This window comes from Phyllostomus hastatus, unplaced genomic scaffold, assembly GCF_019186645.2.
Source record: "Phyllostomus hastatus isolate PE091 unplaced genomic scaffold, TTU_PhHast_1.1 phas_scaffold_385, whole genome shotgun sequence".
NCBI classification, from domain to species: Eukaryota; Metazoa; Chordata; class Mammalia; order Chiroptera; family Phyllostomidae; genus Phyllostomus; species Phyllostomus hastatus.
The window spans coordinates 6639907-6659299 of NW_025334026.1; the positions used below are offsets into that span (position 1 = coordinate 6639907).

The 19393-nt window shown below is 33.8% G+C and overlaps 1 protein-coding gene across 2 annotated transcripts in view; it reads right to left on the reverse strand.

Moving 5' to 3' along the window:
- Window positions 1–2781: 2781 nt before the first annotated feature.
- SEPTIN14 (septin 14) overlaps window positions 2782–19393 on the reverse strand; it is a 40478-nt gene continuing 23866 nt past the window's right edge. Inside the window, exons 7-11 of one of the 2 annotated variants that reach the window (XM_045819685.1) lie at window positions 16757–16918; window positions 11676–11772; window positions 10180–10348; window positions 9182–9314; window positions 2782–4582 (exon numbers count right to left, since the gene is read on the reverse strand). In XM_045819685.1, coding sequence (XP_045675641.1) covers window positions 4403–4582; window positions 9182–9314; window positions 10180–10348; window positions 11676–11772; window positions 16757–16918 — 741 coding nt within the window. In that variant the 3' untranslated portion in view covers window positions 2782–4402. The remainder of the gene's footprint in view (window positions 4583–9181; window positions 9315–10179; window positions 10349–11675; window positions 11773–16756; window positions 16919–19393) is intronic. The other variant, XM_045819686.1, reaches the window with a different exon arrangement.

Sequence of the window (19393 nt, forward strand, 5' to 3'; positions counted from 1 at the left end):
TGGAAGTCTATTTCTTTTGTCAGATTGGGGGAGTTCTCCTTCATTATTTGCTCAATTAAGTTTTCAATTTCTTGCTGTTGTTCTTCTTCTGGCACTCCTATAATTCAGATATTGGAATGTTTCAAGTTGTTCCAAAGGTTCCTAAGTCTCTCTTCATTTTTTTGAATTCTTGTTTCTTCATTCTGTTCCGGTTGGATGTTTATTTCTTCCTTTTGTTCCAAATTGTTGATTTAAGTCCTGGTTTCCTTCCTGTCACTGTTGGTTCCCTGAATAGTTTGCTTAATTTCATTTTGGGCATCTTTCATTTGTTCTTTCATTTTTTGACCAAGCTCATTCAGATCTGTGAGCATTTTGATTACCAGGGCTTTAAATTCTCCATCAGATAGGTTGGCTATCTCCTCATCTCTTTCTGAAGTTTTGCTCAGTTCTTTCATTTGGGCCTTATTTCTTTTTTTCAGAGCACCTGTTAAGTTGTAAGTGGGTGGGGCCTTAGGTATTCACCAGGGTCTGGGTCTCTCCATCCACTGCCTTACCAGTCTGGTTGTTCTGGTTGATTGTTTCAGTTCCTTGGTTGTCAGAGTTCCATGCAGTATGATTTTCTGGCACTTCTGGTTGTTTATTGATTTTAGATTGGTTGTTATCCTCCAAAAAAACACTTATTTGAACAAATAATGGAGACCTTCCCTAATCTAGCAAAGGATATAGAATTCCAGGAAGTCCAGGAAGCTCAGAGAGTCCCAAAGAAGTTGGATCCAAGAAGAAGCACACCAAGGCACATCATAATTAAGTTACCCAAGATTAAAGATAAGGAGAGAATCTTAAAACCAGCAAGAGAAAAGGAGACAATTACCTACAAATGAGTTCCCATAAGACTATCAGCTGATTTCTCAAAAGAAACCTTGGAGGCAAGAAGGGGCTAGAAAAAAGTATTCAAAGTCATGAAAGCAAAGGACCTACATCCAAGATTACTCTATCCAGCAAAGCTATCATTTAGAATGGAAGGGTAGATAAAGTGCTTCCCAAATAAGGTCAAGTCAAAGAAGTTCATTATCATCAAGCCCTTATTATATGAAACATTAAAAGGACTTATCTAAGAAAAAGCAGATAAAAAATACAAACAGTAAAATGACAACAAAATCACAACTATCAACAACCAAATCTAAAAAACTACAACAAAAACAAACTAAGCAAACAAATAAAGCAGGAACAGATTCACAGAAATAGAGGTCCCATGGAGGGTTATCAGTGGGGGAGGGAGGAATGGGGGAAAAAGGTGCAGGGAATAAGAAGCATAAATTATAGGTATGAAATAGGGAGAGGTTAAGAATAGTATGGGAAATGGAGAATTCAAAGAAATTATATGTACAATCCGTGGACATGAACTAAAGTGGGGGAATGCTGGAGGGAGGGGAGTTCAGGGTGGAGGGCAATAAAGGGGAGACAAAAATGGGACAACTATAATAGCATAATCAATAAAATATATTTAAGAAACTTTCTTGATACAACATTTACTGATACAACTGGTCTAAATTTTAACATATAAAACTTAAAATTTATATTTTCACTGTTCTTAGATATATATGTATTTGAAGAGATCATAATTACTTCACTGTATTCATTACAAAATTAGTGTCCCTGGCATTCTTGATGGTAACACTGTCCTCAAACTGTTTGTATGTAGCATTCTTAGAAACATATTTAAAACAAGTGTTCTTAAACACTATGAATTTCAGAATGTGTGTTGCTTTCATTTACTGAAATAACAGTAATCAAAATGCAGCATGCAAGTTGTATTATTAGAAACATCATTAGTACAACTGTTCATAAGCATTTTACTATATGCCTTACAGGAAGGGGATCATTTTTATTCTCCCATATTCTCAAACACTGGTTTGAATGAAGCTTAAAAGCAGCATTTTACAAGTGTGTCTAATATGATTATTTGTCATAACATCACCACTATCTTCATTACTCAATGGGGATCACATCCATACACTGATGAACTGGTTTGAATGCAGCTTACAATGGGCTTTCTTAGAAACATCTTCATTAGAAGTATTCTTTATCATCACCACATTCATTAGAGTGTGTTTCTTTTTAAAAAAATATTTTATTCATTTATTTTTAGAGAGAAGGGAAGGGAGAAAGAGAAGGAGAGAAACATCAATGTGTGGTTGCCCCTCACATGCCCCATACTGGGGACCTGGCCCACAACCCAGGCATGTACCCTGACTCGAATCGAATCAGCAATACTTTGGTTTGCAGGCCAGTGCTCAGTCCACTGAGCCACAGCAGCCAGGGCTAGAGTGTGTTTCTATTACTGATATAAAATGCATCATAGCACGGTGATCTAATCCTAGCTGGTGAGTGGCATTTGTAGAACCATTTTACTAAAGTACACTTAAATACTTCAATACTTGCATATAGAATGAGGGAGTCACCTACATTGACTGACACCACAAGGGTCTGAATGCAGTTTGCAAGTAGCAATTCACTATAAACATCTTCATTACAAGTGTGTGAACATTTCATTACATATAGGCGAGTATGAGGATTACTTCCCTTCACTGATAAAATATGGGAACAGCAGAGCCTACAAGCTGTGCTTGTAGAAATATGCTTATTACAAATATTCTGAATCACTACCCTACCTACAGTATAGAAAGGAGATTACTTACATTCATTGATATAAAGCTGGTTTGAATGCAGTATGCAAATACCAAAATTAGAACATCTTTACTACAAGCGTTCTTAAACAAGTTACTACCAGAATGAGGATCAATTCCTTTTATTGATAGAACCCTATGTGAATGCAGCATGCAAGTAACATTTTAAGAAACATTTTTATTACAAATGTTATCAAATTTCCTATATACATTAGAGACTGGGATCACTTCTATTCACTTTCATAACACTGGTCTGAAATCAGCTTCCCAATAATAGTCTCAAGAAACATATTCATACAATGTGGACTGAATTACATCACTACACTTATTATTGCAGTGACTTCCAGTCACTGATATAGCACAATTCTCAATGCAGCTTGCAAGTGGCAGTCTCACAAACATCATTACTACAAACGTGCTTAATTACTTCATACATTACATAATAGGGCCCATTCCCATTCACTTGTTTAAAACTGTTCTGAATGTATTTTGCACTAAAGTTTTTAGAAACAGCTTTGCTACAATCATTCTTAAACACTTCATTATGTTCATTAAAAAAATAGGAATTACTTTTATTCAGTAATATAACTGGTTTGAACACAACCTGCAAGTAGTGCTTATAGAAACACATGTATCTTCATTACAAATGTTTTTAAACACTTTACTACATGCTTTACAAAATAAAGATCACTTTCATTCAGTGCTATTAACAATCAACTGAAAGCAGATAGCAAGTGGCATTCTTAGTAACAACTTTATGATAATTCTTCTTAAACACCTCACTAAATGAATATTCATAATGACTATCACTTCCATCCATGGATATAAAACTATACAGTATGAATGCAGCATAGAGAAGTGTACTTAGAAATATCTTTATTATATGTGAACATAATATCACTTCCAGTCATTGAAACAACACTGTGCTCAATGCAGCCTGCAAGTGTGTTTTTAGTAACATGTTATTTACAAGTGTTCACAACACTACACTATATGTATTATAGAACTGGTATGGTTTTGATGCTGGAAGGAAATTTTTAAAATTACAAAAAAATTACCTTATTTTCTGATACTTTGCTAACTTGTGTTTTAACACATTTCCAAAATCTATAAGGCACAATGTCATCAAAATGTTAGTTATGGTTTCTCATTGTTCTCTGGCTCTAACTTCTGCATATTGTAGTTTTATAAGGACTGACTATCCTTATAAAGAACTATTTATAAGAACTATATCAAAGTATAGTTCTAATCAAAAACTTAATCTTTTATTATAATAAAAACTATCAAGAAATAATTATCAGTAGATTTTGATAAGGAGAATGATCTCTAAGAAGCATCTTTTTATAAAAATATTTTATGCCTATGACCCCCCTACAAATCTTCTACTTAGATTAAAAACAAAGTAACTGTACTTGTATATGTGAGCCACAGGCAATGCTATGCTAAAATAATTTTTATGCTAATCAACAGTTTTTACACTGTGCCATATATTTCTTTGATTCGATTTCATTTAGCATATTGAACATTACTGAGTGCCAACTCTGTGGTAACCTTTGTTCTAACTAGATGCTGATGATACAGCAGCTAACAAGGCACCTGCTCTTGAGAGCTGGAGAAAATGCACAATAAGCAAATTTTAAAAATTAGTAGAACTTTCATCAGAGGTATGAAAACAATCTCAGGAAGATAAGGTAAAGGGCGACAGGGCTCTACAACAGAGAATGGTTAAGAGAGAGCTATTTCTTACGATCTTTGTCCTTTTTTATATTGGTGTAACCCTGAGTCTGCAGCGTTTCAGAGCCAGCCTTCATCTTATAAAAATTCATTACTTCTTCTTCCAATTGTCTTTTCTCCTCCTCAAGTTTTATTGTCTCCTCATGCTGGATTCTTTTAAGATGCTCAAACTTGTCCTGTAGCTGTGAAACAAAGATGCAGCTATGACTCAAAGCACAGCTTGCAGCATATCCCCAGGAACACGATCGCCTTTTTTCTGGTTATCAAACATACTTTAATCATCAAAGTAGAGCTTGATCTGAATAACTAACTCAAACACTTATGTTTAAAATAAACATTCAGGTATGCAATTTTTCATCAATTAAATTTTAAAAGTGTCCCCATTGAACCAAATGTAAAAAAACCTACAGCTATAAACAACACTCAATTTTTAAAATACCTTGTTTTTCCAAATGAGGTATTTTCTCACTCTACAGTTACCCACAAATCTGTTCAAATAAAATTGGATAAATTAATGCTCACTAAAAATATATACATTAAAATATAGCATGCATTATGAAACAATTGTTGAGACTTTAATTGATAAAGACCTTTTGAAAGAAAGTCATAATTTTCTTGTTAAGTGAAATCAGCATACTTATAGAAAGAAAAGAAAGTCTTCAAGGACCTCATTCAATTACTTTTTATTTACTTGTGAGGTCTCATTTAATCTGTGGGATTTAAAATAAATGAAATTAGCCGTCTTAAAAAGATATCACCTTGGATTCTATTAGAGATGGGCCAAGGTCTTTGACACAACTTTATTCAACAACATAAGGATTGTTTGTGTGCATCAGAGGAGGTGTGCATTTTAAAGCTATGGCTTGTAAGGCATAAAACTATAAAAGACAAGTTTATTTGCAGTTTAACTTTTTGAAAAACAGATAAGCCAAGGGACTCTACTGCCACAATATTAATTATTTGGTGTACGTGGCTGTGAAGAACACAAACACAGAGCTGACACCAGTGGTTTTCAACCCTATTTGTCCATTAGAATTGTTCACTGATCTTAATAATCTCTCAGTGTTCGGGCTGCACACAGATCAATTACAATCAGACTATGTGGAGCGGAGCCTAGGCATCAGTGGTTTAAAAAATTCCCCAGGTGATTTTAGTATGCAACTAAGGTTAAGATCCATAGTTCTAAATAAAGATTATATTTTCCTACCCTGGAATCAGATGTCTCTTGGAATTACATCTTCAGCTGTGACAAGTAAATGAGCATCTAAATGCCATGGCAAAGAATGACTGGGAATGCTGGGGATGTGAGAGTGTGATATCTGTAAGTAATGGCAAAAGTCACTGAGAAATTGCTTCTCTTAAAGATGGGAGGGTGAGAGTAGAAATCAGAGAAAGCTAAACTTCATCCTAGTATATAAACATTTCAAATATTAACTACCCTGGTGAAAAGCCTGAAGTCTTCCCACAAAACAGATACAAAACAAGGCTATCCCCTCTCATCACTCCCTTTCAACACTATACTGGAAGTCCTTGCTAATGCAGTAAGACAACAGAAGGAGATAAAATATATACAGATTGGGAAGGAGGACATAAAATTGTCACTTTCGCAGGTAACATGATCATCAATGTAGAAAATCCAAAAGAGTTGACCAGAAAAACCCTCCTGGGACTAATGAGATCACAGCAAGGTTGCAGGACACAAGGTCAATCCTCAAAGGTTAACTGCTTTCCTACATATCAGCATTGAACAAGGAGAATTTGACATTAAAACACAATACCACCTTCATGAGCAGCTCCCCAAAACAAAATACTTCAGTATAAATCTGTCAAAATATACACAAGACCCATAGGAGGAAAACTACAAAACTCTGATTTTAAAAATCAGAGAACAAAATAAATGGAGAGATATTCCACGTTCAAGAACAGAAAGACTACATACTGTCAAGATGTCAATTCTTCCCACATAACTAAAGATTCAAAGCAATCCCCATCTAAATCCCAGCAAGTTATTTTGTGGATATTGATAAACTGATTCTAAAGTTTATATGGTAAAACAAAAGGGCCAGAATAGCTAACACAATATTGAAGAAGAACAGAGGTGGAGGACTGATACTACTCAACTTCAAGACTGGCTATAGTAATCTGACAAAAGCTACAATAATCAAAAAATGTAGTATTGGTGAAAGAATAAAAAAATAGGTCAATGCAACACAATAGCTTAGAAACAGATATATATATACATAGCCAACTGGTCTTCGACAAGAAGCAAAAGCAATCACTGGAGGAAAAATAGTCTCTTCAACAAGTGGCACTGGAACAAGAGAACATCCACATGCAAAAATAAGAATCCCTTTCTACCTAAGCTAATGGAATTTCTATTACAGTTCACTTGCCCTTGACTGAGACATCTGGTATACAGCACATAATCACTGCTTTGTCTCTACTAAAAAAGAAGTTCATATTCTAATATACCTAATAAAACCAAATACTCTTAAGCTGAAACCACACTCACTTAAGAGAAAAATATTTATGTTTCCTTTGTCAAAATCTATCCGTGGCAAATAATAAAAAATATATTAGTAAACTCTTTTTCCATTTCCTTGGAAACAGAATGGAATGAAATGAAAAAGTAACCTATAAAGTTCACCAGCTAAAAGTTCTTCAATCAATCAAGGCTTGCATTAATCAATATTTACCTGCTTACTTTTAAAAATGTAGGAAATTTTCTAATGCAGTAGTAATATTAGAAAGTACATGACTTCACAGAAATCAATAGCTTAAATTTGTTATAAATTAAAATTTATGCATGAAAATTTAAATTATAAATAAAATAAAGATAAATAGGTTTTGCCCTGACTGGTGCAGCTCAGTTGGTTGGGTGTCAGCCCACAGAGCAAAAAGTCACAGGTTTGATTCCTGGTCAGGGCACATGCCAAGGTTGCTGGTTCAGTCCCCAGTCAGGGCTTGTGCTAGAGGCAACTGATCGATGCTTTTTTCTCACATAGATGTTTCTTTCCTCTTTCTCTCTCCCTTCCTCACTTCCCAAGAATAAATATATAAAATATTTTTAAAAGAGATAAGTAGGTTTACATATTTATTTTAGGGCTTATTAAAAAGAAAATTCTCAACTGAGGGCCAAAATGGAGGCGTAGATAGATACACTTTGCTTCCTCACACAACCAAAAGAAGGATAACAACCAGTTTTAAAACAAAAACAACCAGAATTGCCAGAATATCAAACTGTAAGTCCAGATGGAAGTCAATCGCCAGAAAATCCAAACTGTAAGTCAAAATGGAAGTCCAGAAACTGAGGAGTTAAAGAAAAAATATTTATCCAGGCTGATGTGCTGAGGCAAAGAAATAAGGCCCAAATGAAAGAACTGATCAAAACTCCAGAAAAGGAACTAAGTGATGAGGAAATAGACAATCTATCAGATGCAAAGTTCAAAACAGTGGTAATCAGGATGCTCAAAGAAAAAATTGCATATGGTTGTAAAATAAAGGAAGAAATGAAGGCTACATAAAGTGAAATAAAGGAAAATATACAGGGAACCAACAGTGAAGGGAAGGAAACCAGGATTCAAATCAATGATTTAGAACAAAAGGAAGAAATAAATACCCAAATGGAACAGAATGAAGAAGCAAGAATTCAAAAAAATGGGAAAACTCTAGGACAACCTTAATGTTCCAACATCCAAATCATAGGGGTGCCAGAAAGAGAAGAGGAAGAGCAAGAAATTGAAAATTTATTTGAAAAAATAATGAAGGAGAACATACCCAATCTGGCAAAGGAAATAGACTTCCAGGAAGTTCAGGGAGCTCAGAGAGTCCCAAAGAAATTGGATCCAAGAAGAAGCACACCAAAACACATCATCATTAAGTTACCCAAGATTAAAGATAAGGAGAGAATCTTAGAAGCAGGAAGAGAAAAGGAGACAGTTACCTACAAAGGAGTTCCCATAAAACTATTGGCTGATGTCTTGAAAGAAATCTTACAGGCAAGAAGGGGCTGGAAAGAAGTATTCCAAGTCATAAAAGGCAAGGACCTACATCCAACATTACTCTATCCAGCAAAGCTTTCATTTAGAATGGAAGAGCAGATAAAGTGCTTCCCAGATAAGGCCAAGTTAAAGGAGTTTATCATCACCAAGCCCTTATTATATGAAATGTTAAAGGGACTTATCTAAGAAAAAGAAGATAAAAAATACAAACAGTAAAATGACAACTCACAACTATCAACAACTAAACCTAAAAAACAAAAACAAACTAAGCAAACAACTAGAGTAGGAACAGAATTACAGAAACGGAGATCACACGGAGGGTTGTCAGTGGGGAGGGGGAGGGGGAGAGTGGAGTAAAAAGGTACAGGGAATAAGAAGCATAATTTGTAGGCACAAAATAGACAGAGGGAAGTTAAGAATAGTATAGGAAATGGAGAAGCCAAAGAACTTTTATGTACAACCAATGGACATGAACTAAGGCAGGGGAATGCTGGAGGGAGGGTGGGTGCATGTGGTGGAGGGGGATAAAGAGGAGAAAAATTGAACAACTATAATAGCATAATCAATAAAATTACTTAAAAAAAGAAAATTATCCAAATGATCTGAAAAATAACCTATAATTTTTAAAGGCTGCATTCAAAATCTATATGGTTAATAGCTACTTTTTGAAAAATAGTAAGTATTCTTCAAAAACATCAAATAATTTATTGAGACTAAATATCCCAAATTACTAGGATACCTAAAAATTAATATAAATTATATCAAATTAGAAATACTTGCTTCTTTTTCAGCTTCTTTAAATGCTATTTCTCTCTCCTTTACTCTCTGCATAAACTTCTTTTTCAATTCCTCTTCTTCCCTTTGGCATTGATCATAAAACTCCTGTCTTTTAGCTTCATAGATCTCTTGAAAACTAAAAAGGAGTTTTTATTATTTCATAATTAAATGAAAATATAAGTAAACATGTAATATACATATTATATATTCAGTCCCATGTAAGAACATGTACTAATATTCTCCATGCACAGAAATGGAAATTTCCACATCATGAGATGTAAAAATGAGATAGGTACAATATTGAATATAAGAGTATATAGAGAGTATACATAAAGAGTACTAGAATTTTGAAAACAGTTATGTCAGTGATTTATTGCTCCCACCACTTTTTATTATATCACACTTATTCAACATCTTTTCACAATAAAATTTGGAGGAAGCTCTGATTTATGAGGTTCTCAAAATAATTAAAATAAAACCAGGTATCTTTCAAACTCTGATTCATTTAAGATAACCAGTTCAATTTTGGTTGTCCTCAAAGTACCAACACTAATACAACTGTCATTCGTGTGCAGTACAAATCCTATTCCTCTTCAATATAGCTAAACACATGTGCCATCCAACTATTTTCACTTGACTTCCATATTACACTGCTGCTTTTCCTCTTTCCTCCATCCAGCCCTCAATATTCTTTTCATCCTTCTCAAAATCCTTTGCCAACCTTTGTCAGTCTTTGCTAATATTTGTCAATTTACTTCCTGAGCTTCTCTTTTGGGTATACACTTTAATATATACACATATTGGATATACATATTTTAGCATATAAACAAGCCCTTGCATTATGTTACTCTTACAAATGTTCTCTAAGTCTGAAGACAATTTGAAAACAGTGTTCAGAATAAAGCAGGATATGAGACATACAGTTATTCTCGTTCCCAACTAGTTGTATCTCATAACCATAGGGGCTTTGTAAATCACCCATTAGCAAGATCTCTACTCACCTAACTGGCTGGTTGTCTGGACCCACATCAGTAAAGCCGATTTTTTGCAGTTTGAAGCACCTATAACGTTCATAGTGCTGGGTATGGGTTTGTTCTTTCAGGTCTTCTGTATTTGTACAAAGGAGCATATCCCGGAGCTTAACGAAGTCACAGTGATTTTCATTGTCCACTAGACAGAGAAATAATAAAGCCACAACACATGATCAATCCATGGCACTCAGTAAGTTTTATTGAATAAATGTATGCATGAAAAACATTTAAATTAACAGCTAAGAGATCATTCTGGTTAATAACTACAATTATTTTAACCATCTAACTATGATTATATGGTACATTCCAATTATAGATAGGCTTTATTTATAAACCAGAAAATTTGCTTTAAATTTATAAGCCAAAGAATAAATATGAAACAGTTAAATAACATATGCTATTAATATATGGTGTAAGTTTTCATTGATAATTATATTAGTATTTTACAAACTACCCTCAAATTATTTTATAAAGTGCTAACAAAGAATTAATATAATTTCACTAAATAATTTCATTAAATTAAATTTTGCTAACATAAAGATTATTATAACTGTATATGCATAAGTTATCATATTCTATTTATACAAGACACTTATGGGACTGAATTAGTTAATATTCAAAATAAATCAATACACCATATGGCTCTCTCCTCTGTTTGTCACATCCAGAAACTGAGCTCAACATACTGTGTACTGTGTTTGATATTGTACCCAAATTTAATATTCATTAAAATATGTTCTTTTTAACTATGTTTCATAAATTTAAAAATTTCTAATATGTCAATTTAAAAACAACATTCAGAAACTATTACAGGTATAGATAACCCAATCCCCAATAACTAGTATTACAAGCATATTAACTAGACAATAAATAACTGGCTATTATAATATTCTAACTCATCATGATATTAGATAACTAATATGAATGTCTAGGTATAATCCAAAGGTAAATTATGTTTCTTTACTTTTAAAATAGTTTACCATTCTTTTTTCTTGTGACCACTTTTAAATGTGTTATAAATTGGTTAGTGTTTAATTCATGTAATATGTTTTAAAGACCAATATTTAGGTTTCATTATGACCAAAGTTCTTTTGTTCAAAGCACTTTCCAGCATAAGGAGTAAATATGCAGCTGGAAAACTGGGATAAATGAGGAGGTTCTGTCCAGCCTCTGTGGATTTTTGCCTAAAGCACCATCCAACAAACTCCTATGAGAAAAAAATCATAATCAAAGTAAGCATGAGCCTAAATGAAACAAAATTTGTGCTCTTTATCAGTAACTGTTAATTTACTCTTTAGCAACAGGTACCAATTTTGGCTCAAATTAAAATGACATTTTGAGACTATGATAATGTACATATACTATATATACTGTATATACAACATATGTATACAGACAGACATATATATACACATACACACAGATAACCAGTTCACAGCAAGCCTACTTGCTATCATAATATTTACCTTGTAAAACTCCCCAAGGGTACTGTCGGCCTCTGACCATCCTTTTTCCAACTTTCACCTCATCTATACACCCCACTACAGCAAAAGGTAAGTGTTTCTATAAAGGAAGAACAATTTTAATCATGTTCCCTTATACCAACATGACATATGTTGTTATGGAAATAACACAGACAGGAATAATAAATTAAGCTTATTCAAACAAGGGATATACCCTGCCTCAGATTTTATGACTTGGCAGTAAATATGTGCAAATTGATTTCTGCAAGCATTAGTGTCAAGTCCTGAAAACTATCTACTGAGTAGAATCTGAACCAAGGCATTATGCTGTGGGAAATATTTACAAAGAGAAAAGATTTTTAGTAGACATATCATTTTTTCTCACATTATCTTTATCCTGAAACACAAATATGAAAAAATAATGTACAAATCACATTTAACTCTAGTACAAAGTTAAAATACAAAAGTATTAAGCCTAACTATAACTATAATAATTAATGTACATACAATATAAAGTATATTAATAAATAATGCTTCATATATATATATATACACATATTCATAGATGTACATATAGGAATTCTAAATACAATTAAAGGGTCATATTAATTACTTGATGATGAGAGTTAGGGGAAGTATCACAACACTGTACAATTCCAAATTGGTTGAGAGGGTAAATTCATGTTAAGTCTTCTTACCACAAAACAGGTGGGGACACAAGGAGTCTTTGGGAAGTTTTGCCTTTGTTTAAACCAATATTGTGGTGATGGGTTACAGGCATTTGTATATATCCACTCACCAAACTGTATATATTAAATATGTACAGTGTTTTGCATATCAATTATATCTTTAAAAGCTGTTAAAATTGTTTATAGGTGAAGTAATTCTATTTTTTCATTCTTAATCATTAAAAAAGAGATTGAAAAATGAGATCAGGGTGGGCAGTGTGTGGAGGTGGAAGACAGTATGGGGGATAAATGAAAATGGGAAAATACAATAAAAATGAACTATTAATAAGAAAATGAGATTTTGTGACTTCCAGCCAAGATGGAGGTATAGGTAGATACACTTTGCCTCTTCTCACAACCAAAAGAAGGAAAACAAGACATTAAAACAAAAAACAGAACTTCCAGAAATTGTACTGTATGGAAGTCCAACAACCAGGGAGTTAAAGGAAAAACATTCATCCAGACTGGTAGGAGGGGTAGAGATGGACAGATGAGGTGGAAAGGACTCCAGCAAGGTGATGGCTGGTGGACTGGGTGGTCCAACATTTCTGTATGGATAAACCGAGAGGAACACCTGAGGAGTGAGACAAACTGAGCTATTTAGGGTTCCAGTGCGGGGAAATAAAGCCTCAAAACCTCTGACTGAAAAAACCTGCAGGGGTTGCGGTGGTGAGAAAAACTCCCAGCCTCACAGGAGAGTTCATTGGAGAGACCCACACATACACAAACCCACCTACCTTGGATTTAGCATCAGTAGGGCCCAATTCACTGTGGGTAGTGGAGGAAGTGACTGAAAGCTGACAGAGAGCTGAGCAAGTGCCATTGTTCCCTTTGATCCCTCCACCACATAGAGCACCACTATGGCAATGCAGCAATGTGCACTGCCCTACTGAATACCTAAGGGGCTCTGCCCCTTACTTTGTAACAGGTATGCTGAGACAAAAAAAAAAAATATGGCCAAAATGAAAGAACAGATCAAGGCCCTAGAAAAAATACAACGAAGCAATGATGAGATAGCCAACCTACAAGCTGCAAAGTTCAAAACATTGGTAATCAGGATGCTCACAGAAATGGTTGCGTAGGTCACAAAATAGAGGAAAAGGTGAAGGCTGTACAAAGTGAAATAAAGGAAAATGTAGAAGGAACCAACAGTGAAGGGAAGGAAACCAGGACTCAAATCAACTATTTGGAACAAAAGGAAGAAATAAACATCCGAGAAAAAAAGAATGAAGAAACAAGAATTCAAAAAAAATGAGGAGAGGTTTAGGAACCTCCAGGACAACTTCAAACATTTCAACATCCAAATGATATGGGTGCCAGAACGAGAAGAGGAAGAGCAAGGAATTGAAAACTTATTTGAAAAAAATAATGAAGGAGAACATACCCAATCTGACAAAAGAAATAGACATACCCAATCTAGCCAAAAAAAAAAAAAAGAGAGAGAGAGTCCCAAAGAAGTTGAACCCAAGGAAGCACACACAAAGGCACATAATAATTTCATTACCCAAGATTAAAGATAAAGAGAGAATCTTAAAAGCAGTGAGAGAAAAAGAGACAGTTATGTACAAAGGAGTTCCCATAAGACTATCAGCTGATTTCTCAAAAGAAATGTTGCAAGCAAGAAGGGACTGGAAAGAAATATTCAAAGTGACAAAAGGCAAGGACCTACACTCAAGATTACTCTATCCACCAAAGCTATCATTTAGAATGGAAGGGCAGATAAAGTGCTTCCCAGATAAGATGAAGTTAAAGGAGTTCATCATCATCAAGCCCTTATTATATGAAATGTTAAAGGGACTGACTTAACTAAGAAAACGGTGACAGAAAATATGAACAATAAAATGACAACAAACTCACAACTGTCAACAATTGAACCTAAAAAACAAAAATTAAGCAAACAACTAGAACAGGAACAGAGTCACAGAAATGGAGATCACATGGAGGGCTATTAGTAGGAGGGGTAGGGGGAGAATAGGGGAAAACGTACCAGGAATAAGAAGCATAAATGGTAGGTACAAAACGACAGGGGGAGGTTAAGAATAGTATAGGAAATGGAGAAGCCAAAGAACTATGTACAACCCATGGATACGAACTAAGGTGGGTGGTGCGGAATGCTGGTGGGAGGGGTTGCAGGGCAGAGGGGAATAAAGGAGAGAAAAAGTGGGAAACAACAAAAAAAGTATTAACAGAGAAGTTTATAGCAATGAACTCACATAAAAAAGAAGAAAAATCTCAGATGGACAAGCTAACTTTACACTTCAAGGAACTGGAGGCAAGGGTGGAGCTCAGACTAAAACTAACGTTAGCATAAGGAGGGAAATAAAAATGATTATAGCATAGATAAATTATAAAGAGTAGAAAAACAATTATAAAAACTTAGAGGTGGTTTTTGGACAAGATCTTCAAAATCAAAGCCTTAGCTTGATTTATTAAGAAAAAGGAGAGAACACTTTTGGAAGTGTCAAATAAGTTTATATGAGTCATAGCTGTGATGGTTGCACTGATACATATGTATCTCCAAAAGCATAAAGTTGTGAATATTAAATATCAATAGTTGTTTTTAGTTTAAAAAGTTGAATGATTACAATAAATACATGTGTATATATACTTAAGGATAAAAACAAGTAGAGGAAAGTATGACAACAATGTTGCATGTAACAAAATATTAATAAAGAAATAGAAATTACTAAAAAGAAGCAAATTGTAATTCTGCATTTAAAAAGTACAATGATGGAAAATAAAAAAATTAGTAGTGGGGCTCCAAAGTTTATCTGATCTGGCAGAGGAAAAAATAAACATAAAGATAGAGATTATGCAAGAAAAGGATGAAACAAGAAAAAAATGAACAGAGTCTTAGAGAAATGTCGGCACCATTAGGCGCATCAACATGCAGGTAATAGCAATATCAGAAGAAGAGGAAAGAGAAAAGAAAAGAAAAAATACTCAAAGGAATGTTGGCTGAAAACTTCCAGTATTTATTAAAAAACAATAACTTGCACATCCAAAATTACAACAAACACCAAGATAAATGCAAACAGATTCACCAACAGAGACATCATTGTAAACATACAGATCATCAACAAAAGAAAAATCTCATTAATACTAGGAAACCCCAATAAAATGAACAGCTGACTTCTCAACAGAAACATGAATGCCAGAAAGTCACAGGATAATATATTTAAAGTGTTCAAGTGTAGGGGAAAAAAAAAAAACACTTGTTCACCAGGAATCCTAGATACAGAGTTTCAGTTTTGTAAGATGAAAATGATCGCTGCACAACAATGTGACTTTATAATGCCACTCAACTATACACTTTAAAATGTCTAAGATGATAAATTTCATATTATATGGATTTTACCACAATTTAAAAAACGCTTAGAAAAAGAAACGTAAGTAAATTTGTAAAAATTTTTTTTATTAATTTGAGAAAGAAACATTGATTTGTTGTTCTATCCATTCATGGACCCATTAGTTGATTCTTTAAGTGCTTTGACTGGGGATCAAGCTCCCAATCTTGTGTATCAGGACAATGTTCTAACCAACTGAATTACCTGGCCAGGGTGACATATAAGTAAATCTTTATTATCATGGATTTGGCAAAATATTCTTAGATATGACATCAAAAGCACAAGCAACAAAAAAGATAAATTAGACTTCATAAAAATTTTAAAACTTTGTGTTTCAATGGACACCAAAAAATGAAAAATGACTAATAGATTGGGAAAAAATGTTTGCAAATCTTTTATCTCATAAGGAACTTGTATCTGGAATATATCAAGAACTCTTACAACTCAACAGTAATTAGATTAAAGCACTATTGAAAAAAGAGAGAAAGATCTGAGCAAACATATATTCTACAAAGATACACTAATAGCCAACAAGCATATGAAAAGACCAAATATCATACAATTCCATTCATATTAGATGTCCAGATCAGAGAAACCTACAGAGAAAGAACTTGTTTAGTAGGTGCTTAGGGTTGGTGGACAGGAGGGCTCACAGGCAGTAGGGGACAGGGGCTGAAAATATAGGTTTATTTTTGAGATGATAATAATGTTCTAAAATTGATTGTGGTGATGCACACATCTGTAAGTAGACTAAAAATTATTGAATTGTATATTTTAATGGGTGAACTATAGGTATGTAACATATCTCAAAAATGCTGTCAAAAACCAGAATTGATTCTCAGGAACACTTTTCAAAATCAAAAACATTTTCTACATTGGATTTGGGGGAGAACCATATTTATAGTCTCTTGGTCAGATACAAGTGACAGTATATTACTAATATTGTGACTTATAAAATTATATTTGATTCCCACATGTAAAACAGAATTAATATTCAGTGGAAGCTTACATTCATTGAGGAGTTCATTTGAGCAGTACTTTCATCATTTGTTGGGAACTGATATATCTGGATGTCATTATTAACCAATTCACTCATTATCTTATACTTAAATTTCTGTAAATCATTTTTAGAAATTGCATCAGCTTTGGCAATCAGTGGTATAATGTTCACCTATTAAGAAAAAAGGAAACAAAATGTCACCATTGAGGACTTGTTGTTGATCCCAAGATTTTTATAGTCAAAACCTCACAATATTTAACAATAAATATTTGTTGCTAGATAATCACTCACTATCATGCCTTCCTCATAAAACTGCTTTCCAAATACTCAGTACTTTTGAAGATAAATTTTTATGAGAGTTCAGGTTTAGAAGTCTTAATTTTTGTTCCTTTCTCAAACTTTCTGATATTTCTTTTTTGTTTTCAGAACACAAGAGGAATTGATCAAATGTACTTAATGAAACTTATTTTGCTATGCTTTCTTTTTACTATGTAAAGTTAAACCAATTGTGTAGGTAAGATCAGTCCTCAGCTCTATGACCAACTCATAAATCCTTGTTACACTTCACTAAAATCAGTCATTTGCTCTTGTTCTTGTATTCACCTCAGAAGTCATACTAGTAGGGCAAAGGTATAAGCTGAAGATAAAAACTCAAATTCATATTAAATTACATATTCATGCCTAGATGCTATTCCCTGTAATTTTTAGAGGACGAGTATATAAAGTCACCCACTAAGAAACTGTAGGGGTTATCTATAAGGAAATTTATATAAGACACTGTTCTCATGTGGTTGTATTTGAGTATTAGGCAATACACACTACTTTCAATAAATTGCTTAGCTGTTAATAAAAAGGAAAAAACTAATTAGTGAACATTTGCACTGCACTCTCATAGAAAGGATAAGTTATTAATAAAGACCTATAGGAAAACATAAAGGTATGGGAATGTACTAATCAGGTTTTCTTGTCATTATAGGAAAAACACTCATTCTAAAAGGTTCATCTAAGTTTGTGGCATACAACCTAAACAATAGCATCATTTTAACCTTACTTGTAGGATTGAATTAGAATTAGGTCTGTACACACCCTTCAAAATTCACAGCTTCAAATTATCCCACTGAGACAGCCAAAGAAGATAGAATACAACTTATTCCATACCAAATGGAACTTTCAATTCTGATTTCATCATGTAGGAACCCTTTGAGGTACTAATGTACTTTTCGTTGTTGTTCAGTTACAGTTGTCCCTATTTTCCTCCACTACTCTCCCCTGTCCTACCCACTCCCCACATCCTACACTCAATTCTCCCACCTGCTGTCTTTGCTCTTGGTCCCTTATACATGTTCCTTCACTTGATCCTTTTCACTGTTATTCTGCCCCCCACCAATACATTTACACAACGTAATACTACACAGCAGAAAGAAAGAAGGAGCTCCGACCCTTTGTGACAGCATAGATGGAACTGGAGAGTATTATGCTAAGTGAAATAAGGCAGGCAGTGAAAGACAAGTATCACATGATCTCACCTATAAGTGGAACCTAATCAATAAAACAAACAAGCAAGCAAAATAGAAGCAGAGACACAGAAATAAAGAACAAACTGACACTAAGCTTTCTTATATTTCTAACACATCAGGAATTAGTAAAACAGAAGTAGTCAGATGATATAGTTTATTTAATTCATTAACAATTAGATTTCTCACTTAACTGAGTTCTAAAAAAGGAGAAGAGAACTTTCATCAAAACTATAAAACAACTTGTTCTCTACCTGTCATTCACTTTCATCACCTTCTTCATAAATTCATCTTAATGTTGCAGTTGAATAGATCCTTGCTCTACCTTTATGTCTTTGCAGATAGATTTGCTTGTGTTTTCCAAAGACCACCTAAAAATATTAGACTTTTTTGTTACCTTACTCTAAATGCTGAATGTGGATAGGCAAATATATGGCACCTTGCTAACAAGTGTTTATTTGTAATTTGTAAAAAGGAATTATTTTCATAAAGCAGAGCTAAGGTTGAAATTTATTTCTTAATATTTTAATAGTTTTTAAAAATATTTTATTTATTTATTTTTAGAGAGGGGAAGGGAGGGAGAGAGGGAAACCCATGTGTAGTTGCCTCTCACACCCTGCCCCCTACTGGGGACCTGGCCTGCAACCCAGGCATGTGTCTTGACTGGGAATCGAACTGGTGACCCTTTGGTTCACAGACCAGCACTCAGTCCACTGAGCCCCACCAGTCAGGGCTGAAATTTATTAAGAATATTTTCTTCCTAGTTCTAAAATATAATTTTTCCTGTCTCCTTGTTTTTACATCTTAATGATTAAACTCTGTAGAAAATAACAATATATAAAATTCTGAAATGTGAAAATGCAGACAACTGTAATTGAACAATAAGGTAATTTATAAAAAAGGCTAAAGTGCTTTATTACAATTACAGTAAGATACTTTGTTAAAGCATAACTATACAATGTCAAGTTCTGTGATATAGTAGGAATGTGTAAAAGTCACTTTTGAATATATTGCTTTAATTGTAGATTCTTCAAAGTACATTTTTTAGAAAAAAATCCTTGTTCAAATCTAGGGTTTCAATGTTATATATATTCAAAATTTTGTCTAATTTAATAATTTTAAACAATAGCTT